The following is a 13,021-nucleotide window of genomic DNA, read 5'->3' as shown; positions in this document are numbered from 1 at the left end:
TGACATATTTTCTTAACACAGGAATGCAAAATATGAAACATGAAACATAGTCAAAGAAAATGGATCCAGGATACTTTCAGATATAAGCTGTTACTATCACTTAGAAATGAATATTTTAGAAGAAAGCAAATATGGAGTCCAGATTGCTGTCAGAATGTGGATAATTTAGTTAGACACAATCCAAAATTTTGAAATGCAGATAGTTAAATTTAAGCCATTTCATTTTAGGTAGATAATTGAATAGAGTGCTCTGCTCTAAATAGAGATGTGATTGCATCTTTATTATATGTCTTAATACAATGTAAGGTTCCCTCTTGAAGTCAAAGGAAGTTGTACATTCTGCAGCTTCTTTAAAAAAAAAAAATAAAATGGTCCCTCTATTTATGTATCCAAATGTGAGTCTGGACCAAGATACACATCAACATTTAGAGCACGTTCGCAAGCAGTAAGAAACACTGAGGAGATAATGAGACAGGATTTTTCACTGAAGTCACCATGTATAAGAAGCCAACTTCTTTTGAAAGTATCGTTCCTATCAATCTACTTAATTAAATAATTAGGTACCGGTCCAAACTCTTACTAAAAATAAATACATGTTTTTTGACATTCAGGATGAAAAATACTGGTTTACAGTTTTGTGGTTGTATTTTCATCAGTATTTTAAATATTTTTTACTTTCTTATTAATAGCACGATTCAGAAGATTATGTACTTGATTATGTACACAATTCAGAACTGATCTTTTCATTTAATGACTTAAGTGAAAATTGGTATTTTTTAAACTTGAAACTCTATATTTAGATCATATTTTCATTCTTCTATTCAATTTTCTCCGAGTTCTACATAAGAAGTTTTTTGTGTGGTGTTTTTTGTTGTTGTTTTGTTGTATTTGTATGTGTGTGTTTATTCATTTATTTTAGCTAATGGTACTAACTTTCTTAATTAGTAAGAAAACAGTTGTTTAGATTTATATTGGAAACTTGTATAGAAGATGAAGGTCTTTTGTTCAAGGGATGCACAGCAGTTAGGGCAGAGAGTTCCCCTCGTGTGTATGATATTGTAAATAAAGAATGCCTTCTCACTAACACAGTGTTAGAGTTAATGAGTTTATTCCTGAATTTTGAATGACAAATGTAGGCATGATTTTTAAATTGATATCTTGGAGTTATCATCACATCATTTGCTCAATCATTTCACCTTTTGTACAGAAATGCTGTTGCTGATGTTTTTTTGCAATGCAAGAGGCTGTTAGTTATTACGAGACTAATTCTGAGTTTCTTTTAGATATTCTCTTTCTTGTGATTAACAGGGTCACTTTAAAGTGAAATAACTAATTCAAATCCCCAATTTTAGGGATATTTGGTACTAAGGATTATACTGAGTATAACGTTATACTGAGTATTTAGCCAGGCTACTGCATATTTCTCTCATCCACCACGATATTGTAAATTTTTCTTTCCTCAAGCTTTCCCCCACTGCAAAGACTTTTTTTTTTTTTTGTCTTTTTTCCTACTTTGCAGAAATTTGGTTGTGTTAATATTCTGAAGGAGTTAAGTTTCTGGGAATGGGAACTTGGGGAAAATATTTTAAAATCATTTTTTGAGAAGAAATGCATCTTTTAATTTATTATGTTGAAGTGCTATTTTTGTTAAAGCTACATATCTCTTACCAATTCTGTTGTCAAAGATCAGCAGAGACTAATAAGAAGATTAAGCTATTTTTTCATAGATAAGTTTCCATGCCACTGAGTAACAGAGCTGCTAATTACCACTAAATGTGCGAAGATACTTTTATTTGATGTAGCCTGGCCTAGTGTGCATTAATTATGGTACAAGTAGCCTTACCACTGAGGCAAAGAATTAGCATGACAAATGATTTAGATTACAGGGTTACCAAAATACCCTCACAATAAGGCTTTAATACTCAGAGTAAATCGAAACTCGTTAGACTTTTATTTTCTGTTGCTAAGTAACTGCCTCAAAAGGTAACTTTGCTGTTTAAATGAATATGGACAAGGCTAATGTTAGACACCATTTAGTTCAACATACAGAAATGTTATGTCAACATTAACTATACCAGATAACTTTATGATGAATATATTACTGGTAAAGATTATACATCAACAGCTGAGATAGCTTTATTATAATTTTCATAGAGTTCAACTGACATAGTTATGTTATCTAAGGGAAAAATGAATCAGTTGTTTGAAAAAGCATGATTTACAGATGCAGCTCTTGAACTACAGATTTTGTAACAGCTATTCAACCCACTGAAGTAATGCTGTGTGCTATCCATTAAACCTGTTTGATCACCTGATGAATTAGAATTTAACTTCAAAATTTGTTTCTTTTATTATCTTTTGATGCAAATTTACCTATCTTCTCAAAAATAAAATATTCATACTTACTGTACAAGCATTTGTACATACTTACTGTACAAGCGTCTGGATAGGGAGCTAGGAGATATTGTTTAGGGTTTTTATGTAGGTATGGTGTAGGGAGGATGGTTGGACTAGATGATCTTATAGGTCCTTTCCAACCTTGTGATTCTGTGATTCTATGATTTTAATGAACAGTTTTTTCATTGCAAAAGTAGTAAACTTTCATCAGTTCTCACCATATAAATTTGTAGTATTTTATTGTGGCTGTCTCTAATAGTTTTGTGAAATGTACTTATAAATGTGGATGCTTTAAAAGATCCACAACTTTAAAAGATACACAACTCAACCTTTGTACTGTGGTTGGATAAATATGTTGAAATATTCTATTTAGACGTGTTTGATTTGAATTAAATCCTAAGTAATCAGTAAAAAAAAAAATTATGATAATATAAATATTTAAATATGTAATTGTTAGTTTACTGGCATTTTCTTTTGAAGTTATATACACATTTTTTCCTTCCCAACTCTTTATCAATAGAGAAATAAGCCAGTGCTCTTTCAGTCAGATGCCCTGGAGATTTTCTTTCCATATTCTCAGCATAGAACACTTCTCATTGCTTTCATGAAAGCTGGCTGAATGCTAGGGGTGAAGTAGAAAAAAGAGAGTAGTTCTCAGTAGTCAGTGGAATGATTTCCTGAAGATAGCTTAGAGATGTTAGATATTCTTAACTGATTTTCTTTTTTATCTTAACATTTTAAAAGATGTTTTAGCATCACAATTGAATCAGTGGTGAGTTTATAAGCTTCAGGTAGGAAAGGACAAAGGCTGCCCCAAATTAACCTGAATTGCCCCCTATAAGTAGAACAGAAGTCTTTCTCAGTGCAAGTTGAAATGAAAATTTACTTTACAAATAGCACTTTGCTGATGTTACTCTACTATCATACAGAGTTCTCATTTTGTGTGCTGAACCATACGTGCAGTTTCTAAACTGTAAAGCATTTAGATTCACTATTCTTTTCTTCAATATAAATTATAAATTCACTGCTTTTGTCAATCCTAAGAGGCTTTTCCCTTCAGTGTTTTATTTCCCTTGTAGTACTCTAGTAATAATGAGATTAATTTAGCATATCTAAACTCACTCAATTCTAGAATGCACAGACTATGGTAGTGAAATACCAAAGCTGAATATTTATTTTCTGTCTTCTCATAGTTGCATAATAAATGTGCTTCACATCTAAAACCTGAATGTGACTGTGGACCTTTGAAGGACCATATTTTACCACCCACATCAATCTGCCCAGTAGTATTGGTGAGTTGTCTGTATGTTTATTCAAGATGTACTGTTCTGTTAATAGCTGAAATGATGTTGGAACTGACTTGCAGAGGATTTGTTAAATTCACAGGAATATGTGAACCTTAAACCTAATGGGTAGTTCTGGCTGATTAGTTATAGATGCGGATGTGCTTGATCCTCTGTGTATTGCATTTTCCTTCATGTGAGAATGAACTTTCTGTAGGGCAAATTATAACTGAAGCTGACTCAGGTTTTATCACTTACTCAGACTGTACTTACCAGAAACTGTATAGGCAGAACACTTCTACATTTTACATCTTTTATAGATCCAACTTCCCAGAATAATGAAGTTATTCTTATGGACAGTTTTTGCTTGGGATGCATATTGTATATCTGCAATGCTGAGGTCTCTGATCTAAACCGGAGGTTACCTAGAATGATGACACTGGCCTTGCAGTAAGCTATGCATCAACATTATGGTATATTTTATTCTGCAGTAGTGGACAGTAAATTTCTCTGTCCACAAAAACAATAACTCAATTCAGTGAAAATAAAAATGCATGCTGTATATGTAGGTGGTACTGAAAAGACTTGAGCAGCTTATGATGAAAGAAAAAGGTCTTCAAAATTAACTTATGTTTTCACAGATTAAATTGGATGTTATGTGCTGATGAAAATCATAGCATCATCATATAAGAGAACGGTCATGCGGTCTCTTACTTTAAATATATTTCAAGAGTAAGAGTAGTAAATTCCTATATTCATTTAAAGAATGATTTTTGGTAGTGAGAGAAAGTTAAAAAAAAAAAAAAAAAGCCTGCTAATCTTGAATCTGATTCTGATTAACAGTAATATATATGTGTTTTTCTTTTTAATAATCCTTTCGCTGTTTATTTGTCAGCCTAATAAGGAAGGCGTTTGATCCTCAACATGAGTAAACTGGTAGTATTCCATAGCTGTTAATGAAGGTAAAAAAGCAAAAAGCTGGGTTTGATATTTATGAAATATTTTTATTTATTTAAGCAAAGTCAGAAGAGTAGTTTTATTGTCCATATGTAATGGCATTTTGATATTATCTGGACATGTTCTAAATAGTAATTTCAAAAACATTATTTTAAGTTTATCAGATGATTGCATTTTCCATTACATTATTTAATTTTCAGGTTTTTAGGTCATACTAAAATGTAGAAATTCTGGTTTTGTTATTGGACAAGTTTTGTTTTATTGTTATTTATTGTTTGCCATTTTTATAAACTGAATAAAGCCTCTGTATGAAATTTCATCTTCGATTACATGTATTTGTGTAACTCCATTTTCTTTTCAGAGGAGGAAGAGATGTAGCAGAATTAAGATTTTTATTTCATAATTTGAGTTTAGTTAAGTTGTTTAAAGGATAGATAAAACCACTCTAGATTCAAAGTCATCCTTGAATAGGTTTGTTTTATCTGCAAATTTTGAAGACATAAGCAGAAATAAATGTTTTCCTGTATCAGAATCATGTTTCAGTATTCCATACTAATAACGTAACATGAAATTATTTAGAATAGAAAATATGTTTTAATGTGATGGGAGCTTTATAGTTTTATGGTATGTTTATTATTATTATTTTCTCTCAAAAACATATTAAAATCATGTGTACATTACAAATAACACATCAATGACCTAACTAATAGGAATTCCTCTTAAAAATGTTTGATTACAGTATACATGTTATTTATCTCAATATTTATTTTAATTAATTTCTCCCATTTCCTGCTAAGGGGATTCCTTTTGAGAAATATAGGGTCTCAGTGAATGTGAAACCAACACTTTCTCTGACAGCAAAGAGTGAACGTACAGACACTGAAATTCTCTGAAAATATAATAGTAAGTGTGTCTGTTAATAGAAATGATGTGTTAAGATGCTGCAAATCATGAACCTGACAGATTTTCATTTAGGACACACATTTAGCTTCAGCAGTCACATAACCAATAACATATCTTGCATTTTGGTGAGAAAACAGAATGTTGTTGATGCCTCAGTCTTAACATCTCTGCACTACATCAGATAACCTTGTTTGAAATGACACTGCAGCCAGTACCAACATCTCCTAAATAACTAATTTAAAGCTCTTTTTTCCGTGGCCTTTAAGGATGATGTAAAACACAATGATTCTTATAAGCTCTTCTCTTCCATTTAGCTTTTTCTGATTTGTATTGGTTTTATACACATTTGAAACACAATGTTAGACTGACCAAATATGTACATGTGTTTAATAATCCTTTTATGTGTGGAAAGCAAGAAAAAGCAGACTGCCATTTTTGCCACTTGCTATAGGGTCTTTTGTGCTATGTTTGCCCTCATTTACTTGGAGGTGTCAGGGAACTTTTCAGGTATCTTTTTCTTACTGTTGTACCTTCCTCCAGGCAGACAGCTAAGCCTCACACAGCCACTCACTCATTTTCTTGCTCCACCTGTCAGGGAGAGAGTGCCAGAAGGATGCAAGTGAGAAAACTCATGGATTGGGATAAGGATGGTTTAATAGGTAAAGCAAAAGCTGCATGTGAAAATAAAGCAAAACAGGGAATTCATCCAATACTTCCCATAGGCAGGCTGATACTCAGACATTTCCAGAAAGGCAGAGTTCATAGCATGTAAGGGTTGCTTAGGAAGATGAGCATTGCAGCTCTGCACATCCCATATTCTTCTTTCCTCTAAGTTTTGTTGCTAAGCATAGCATCATGTGAAATATCACAGAAACACATAATACCTTGAGCTGGAAGGGACCTGTAAGATCATCTAGATAATATGCCTTTGCTTAACTGTGTAAACTTTCCCAGCTGTGTCTTCTCCCAGTGTCCCCCTCATCCTACTATTACTGGCAAGAAAGTGTGACAAAGATTTTGATCCTGCATAGGCACTATTCAGAAACAGCTAAGGCATTGGTGTTTCAATCATTTTTTTGTAATAAATCCAAAACACAACACCACACAAGATGCTAAGAAGAAATTAACTCTATCCCAGTCAAAATGAGTTCACTCGCCTATAAGAAGTTAAGGTAGTTGTGGGAAAGAAAGTATGATTAGTTGAAAAATAGTTTACCATTGATCTCTCAAAAGCTTTGGCTTCTTTTCCTTCCATCCTTTGGAATTCCAGACTTCTTCCAGAAAACTGTCAAAGTTCATCTCTAACAAAGATTCCTTCTTTAAGGTTTTTCTTCAAGAGTAAAGGAAAAATCCCTTCTTATTTACCTCATGGAACTAAAGACATTCATATTTATACGTATTTCTCATCCTTTACATGTAATTTCTTCAGTTCTTGTCCAGCCTAGATTCTTTCTGCAGAGGTAAAGGGAATTTTTTCATAAATTGCACTTCAAAGCACTGTGTATAGTACCAGAGTTACCAAACCAATGGAATTGGCCTCTCCATTGCAACCTGTTGTCCAGGTCCACATCTTCTCATTTTTTTTTTAATTTTTATTTTTTCCATTTCTGTTGATGTCAAAAGCCACTGTAGCAACTTTGAAGAATAAACTAATAAGTCTGTTCTTCCTGATCTTAGTATCACAGAGGGTGACATTTCATTTTTCTTTTCACACTAGAGATTGTTAAGAAACCATGTGGAAACTCATGCAGTAGTTGTGTATGTTGTGAAATAATCCTGTCTGTCTAGATTTGGTTCCACATAAAGATTTTTCATATTTCCCTGCAGTACTTTTAGATATTTTAGTGGAATGTAGTATGTGAACTTTAGTCCTTTTTACTTTTTGTTTACTGTATATAAGGATTGTATAGTGAGTTTTTTTGCTTGAGTTAAATGAGTTCTGTTATAAACTGTGTGTAGAGATCTCAAGTGATAGTCTTTTAATAGATGTCAGATACGCTTTATAGCTACTCTCTTTTATTTCAGTAACATTTAAATTAATTCATACTGATTGAATAAATGTACATTGAGACTTGTTTCCTAATGAGGGCACATTTAGAGGAAAGGTTTTGCATCATTCTGATATCCTGTGGGTAATTATATTCTAATTATATGGTGGGGGGGAAAAGTCTATAACTCAGTACTGATCTTGTTCATTGGACCCAATTAATTACATGCACATAATGAAAGTTCATGATAAGGTTGACTGTCAGTGAGTTTAAAAATCTTTAACTCAATTGAATCCTAGCCTACCAAGAGTCCAGAATGAGATCATAACCAGGTTAAAATCTGAGTACTGGAATGAGATGAGTGAGTAGTGAAGAAAAAAATTGGTCTTTCTCTCTGATACCACTCCTCTACCCAGTCCACATGTTTTATAATGCAGAAAGGGAAAACTGCTAGCATACCTTTTGGCTTCTTCATTTCATACCTTTACTCCATTTAGTAATAAATATATAGGATGTTCTCTTTTATTATTTTATTTTATGTATATAAAGAAACTACTAGTCTTTACTATTTCCAACCAAGACAGAAGTAGTTTTGTCTAATGACAGTTCATCCAATAAAACCGGATGGATTATATATATATTTCATGAAGTATGATTGTTTTGATTCCCCTATAATTAATGTGAATTTTAAAATGATTTATTTTTTATTTAATTTCTATAATTGATTTTGTAAACTATAATTAAAATTGTTAATTGTGGAGTGAAAAAAAAAAATAGGTAATCGTGGGATAAATCGTAAAACATAAGGTGCCTCAAAAGCAGTGTGAGCATTACTATACGCAAGTTACCACTATCTCCATAGTAACCAGTTTGTTTCAAAGGGGGAGATTCTGATGAAATACAGAAGGCAAGAAGTGACAAAAATTAAATTTTAAATTGGATAAATTTCCTTCTGTTTGATTTTTAACTTTATTTTCCAGCATTCTGGGATGATAGGAAGTTTGAAACTTCTTTCTTATAAGTGAATTTGCTTTGTTCTTTTGTCTAGTGGCAATAATTAAAGTAATTTAGGACCAAATCATAAAAGCGTGAATTTTATATATAAAACCACTGTATACACCATCTACATATATAATATAAAATATAAATATAAAATATAATCATAATTCACTTGATCTCTTAAAATATATTTGGCTGTATATTTTCATGGTGACAGGAAATTTATCTGATTGGAGCTAGGATTTTGCTTTTTGTTGTTCAAGAACATAAAGAACAGTGTTCAGAAAATGTTCTGTTTATAATTAGTCCTATTTAGACACATAATCATATAGCAAATGATGTTTTAGACAAACACTATGCCTTGTGAAACAAAGCAATATACATTATAATCTATAGCTTCACACTTCTGTGATTTTTGTGTAAATATAGGAAGTGTGTTGTGTTGGAAAAAAACTAATACACTTTAAAGCAGAAAGTACTGTACAGTAGTTTTATTTCCCTAGAAGTATTTAGGGAGAATAAATAGCTGATACCTGTTCCATAATTTCAACATATAGATACTTTTTTTCATGTCTGATAATATATTTTAGTGGTAGTATTTTTCTGTGATAGTTAAATGTTACTCACATAGGAAAGCATAAATGTACAGATAGTAAAAGGGAATGAGCAGTTCCTGGTTGAAAAATGAGTCTTCCTTAATCCATTTTCCATTTATTTTTTTTTTAATCCTAAAATGATTTTTTCTGTTTTTGTTACAGTAGAGAAAAGTGTTAACTCAGTTGAATCCAAGCTCAACACAGAGCACAAAATCAGTGTAGTGTGTAATCATCTTCATGAACAGCCTGTTTCTTTCAATTTGAGTACTAGCCTTGTGCTGAGTTTTTGAATGTACAAGATACCACAAAAAAATCCTACATGAATTTATATGCGTCTGCAGGTGTGTGTGCGCATGTGTGTAAATTTTAATCTGGTTATGAATATTAGGTAATAGTTTAGCAATTGAAATAGATGAAAAAAGTTAGTTTTTTTTCCTTTTCAGTTGTGTATCATGTTGCAGATTCAGTTCTCTGCAAATCTAAAACAGACGTGAAATATAATGGTGTGCTTATCTACACTAAGAGCTTTTTCATTTCTTTGAAGTCAAAAGGAAATTAATAATTGCCCTGGAGGAAAATGTATCTTCCTAACTAATTATCTGTTCGGCAAACACAGTTCAATGTTAAAATAATAAGATGCTGATAAACTGAAATGGCAGCCATTCAATCATTTTAATTTATAACTAGTTGCCTGCCTGCAAGTCATTACTGTTGCCTGTCCCCGTGTTTATTTCTTACTTTCTCTCCTATTGGATTGTCTTACACCCTTACCTATATAGAATTATAGAATGTTTTAGTTTGAAAGGACCTTAAAGATCATCTACTTCCAACACCCAGCTCAGCAACACCTCCCACTAGACCACCACATCCAGCCTGGCCTTGAACACCTCCAGGAAGGAGCATCCACAGCTTTTCTGGACAGCATGCTTATCACCCTCTGAGTAATATTCCATATTTATCTTCTGTTTAGGCTGCAGTGAGGAGCCTTCTCCTCTTCAGGTTGAACAAATCCAATTCTCCCAGCCTGTCTGAGTAGGAGAGGTGCTACAGCCTTCTGATCATCTCTGTGGCCCTCCTCTGCACCCACTCCAGCAGCTCCATTCTTGTGCTGGGAACCATAGAGCTGAACCCAGTACTCCAGATAGGGAGCCTCACAAAGTCAGAGTGGAGGAGGGGACAGTCTGTCTCTGCTGGCCACCCCTCTTTTGATGAACCTCAGGGACAGTTGGCTTTCTGAGCTGCAGGTGCACAGTACTGGTTCATGTCAAACTTTTCATCCACCAGTGCCCCCAAGTCCTTCTCCATAGGGTTTTCTTTATCTGCTCATCACCCTGCCGATATTCTTGTTTGAGATTGCCCTGACCCAATATAGTACCTTGTGCGAATGAGTGTATTTTCAATTATTATTTTTTTCCAACTCTGTCTCAGACAGTGTGTATTATTGTCTTCTATAGCACATGTTCATTTAGGTTGCAGGTAAAATAATCAGTTTTTGTTCTAATGATGGGGCACACTGATGCTCATATTGAATGGGTGCAAGACATCAGGCAGGTTTTCTTCAATGAACTAAATGAACTAAGACAAACATGCTAAATGAGAAATACTTTATAGTAATTTTGGTGTGTGATTCTTTCCACCTTTATTTAAACATATTAAGCAAGTAATGTAATGTGTATATAAGGCTACTGTGTAGCAGTTCCTTGTTGAGTGCAGTCTTGTTTTTAATCAGAGAGTTTCAGAGGGTATTCCCAAATGACAGTCTCCATTCTAGAATTATCTTTTTCTATATATTAAGGCTACCAGTAGTTGAAATATATATACATATACATCCTACAGATTGTGGGGTATAATCTATGTGTGTGTATTCAGACACACAGATATATAATTACAGATGCGTTTATCTATATGTGTATATAGATGATTACAGATGCTTCTAAATCATAGATGGATGTGACATCAAATAGCTATTACAAATATATTGCAACCTAGGGTGTTTTTAGTTTTTTTGTTTGTTGTTAGTTTCTGTTTTTTTTGTTTTGTTCTGTTTGTTTGATTGATATGGCTTTGGGTTGGTTTAGGTTTTTTGAGGTTGTTTTGTGTGTGTGGGGGGGTGCGCTTATCTTTGGTTTTCAGGTTGTCTGATTCTCTTCAGATGTTGTATAACTGTGGACAGAAATTAAATGCAAGAGGATTTTTATTAGCAGACTACAGGACAGATTTACAAAATGACTGTCTAGAAGTACTTGATCTAATATCTCTTTGCATACTAAAGCAGGAGTTTTGCATCTCTTGAAGACTCCCACTGAACAAGGTAGCTCTATGGAATCATGGGCCAGCCCTTAAAGAACACTAAACTTTATTTAAATTTATTTAAATTTATTTAAAAAGCACTAAACTTCAGTCTGGTATTCAAGTCATGTATTTATACTTCCATGACCTTTGTGCTGCAAACATTTGAGTATATTTTTGCATGGTATTCTATGGATTCCATCAGATATTACATGATCAGATTCCTCTCATCAGTATATCTTATGCATACCTGTTCTGGGCTTTCAAGTACATATATCATCTGTAGGTGTATAGTATAAAAGTAATTATATTGAAATCATCTGATGTTTTCAGTAGGTATTTGACAAATTGTGTAATGTTGTAAACTATTCACTAATGGTTTTATAATCCTACTTAATGAATAAATTCTAAAAATATACTGTTATGTATGATCACAGTTGTTTTCAAAATAATTAAGAAAACTACAGATTTGTGCAAACTGAATAAGAGACAAGGTGTAAAAAAATAATTTTTGTTGTATAGGCAGTGGATGCCATGTCAGCAGATAAAATGTAAACAGATAATTAGTAAGCCATTAGTTACTATTCATCTGTTTTCTCTTGAGTTTCATATTTCTAAATGTCACTATTGTGTAAAGGAAAAGACTGTTTATCCAAGGAAAAGGTAGAAATACTGTTTAGGACTATTACATTTTATACTTTTTCCACTTTAATAGAGAAAAGCTTTGTAAATAAGGTTCCCTACATTGAATGTGGTTTCAAAGACTTAGAAGATGAAATAAAAAGAGCATTTCCTAAGTACCAAGTACGACATTTTATTGTATGAAGTAGTGTAGTCCTCAGGTTTCATAATACTTTCAGCTGTTGATAAAATGATCACATGTATTATTCCTGGAATATAAGTTATATAATGTAAAACACTAGGGGAGTAATGTTTGTGCTTGTGCAAATATGTTGCGGGGGTGGGGGTGAAGCGCAATGTACATTCATTGTTGAATACAACTGCTGCAAGGTACAGTTCCTTGTGAGAGCTCTTGCAGTGCCCGCTGCCATCTCAGCTGTTTGGTATTGCAGCCTAACCTTCTTTTTTTCCAACAGACACTCCCCACTTTAGGAGGTTTGCTCCCTGAGGTGCGTAACGGGAGGCATCCTTGTGCGCACAAATACTAACGGATCATGATAACGTACATTTGTCTTGCTAAAAGTGCATTTTGGGGCTGAACTAAAAATCTAGTCATGGTGTTTCTGTGTTGTTGTTTGTAAGGCCCTGTCTCATCAATTCTTTAATTCTCATTTGGATTAGTGAAAGATAGATACAACTGGGTAGCTATTATCTGACAGTGCTCTCTGGAGCAGTTCTGAATCCTAGAAGATCCATCTTCTCAGTTAATGGGTAGTGATCTCAATGTGGGAATTCAAGGGGAGAAAAGAGGGTGTGAGATGTGTCAAAATGGGTGGAAAAGATTGTTTTGGTAAGTACTGTTTTGAAAGGTATTTGCTCTGACATACCAAAAGAGCAGAAAAGTTCAAATCTTTGAGCCATCAAAATGTACAATAGCTTTTAAAATGCTGTATTCTGTATCTCTGTCAACCTCATGCATGTACACTAA

The 13,021-nt window shown here is 33.3% G+C and overlaps 1 protein-coding gene across 9 annotated transcripts in view; it reads left to right on the top strand.

The window, feature by feature from the left end:
* DGKB (diacylglycerol kinase beta) overlaps positions 1 to 13,021 on the top strand; it is a 316,583-nt gene that overhangs the window by 99,222 nt on the left and 204,340 nt on the right. For 5 of the 9 annotated variants that reach the window (XM_072330508.1, XM_072330511.1, XM_072330513.1 and 2 more), the window contains one exon: positions 3,591 to 3,689. In XM_072330508.1, the coding sequence (XP_072186609.1) occupies positions 3,591 to 3,689 (99 nt within the window). Of the gene's footprint in view, positions 1 to 3,590; positions 3,690 to 12,509; positions 12,543 to 13,021 lie in introns of all 9 variants that reach the window. The other 4 variants (XM_072330504.1, XM_072330505.1, XM_072330506.1 and 1 more) reach the window with 1 other exon arrangement.

This window comes from Excalfactoria chinensis, chromosome 2 (assembly GCF_039878825.1).
Source record: "Excalfactoria chinensis isolate bCotChi1 chromosome 2, bCotChi1.hap2, whole genome shotgun sequence".
In the NCBI taxonomy this organism is placed as follows: domain Eukaryota; kingdom Metazoa; phylum Chordata; class Aves; order Galliformes; family Phasianidae; genus Excalfactoria; species Excalfactoria chinensis.
The sequence above is the reverse complement of the archived record's forward strand: the minus strand, read 5'-3'. Positions and strand labels throughout refer to the sequence as shown.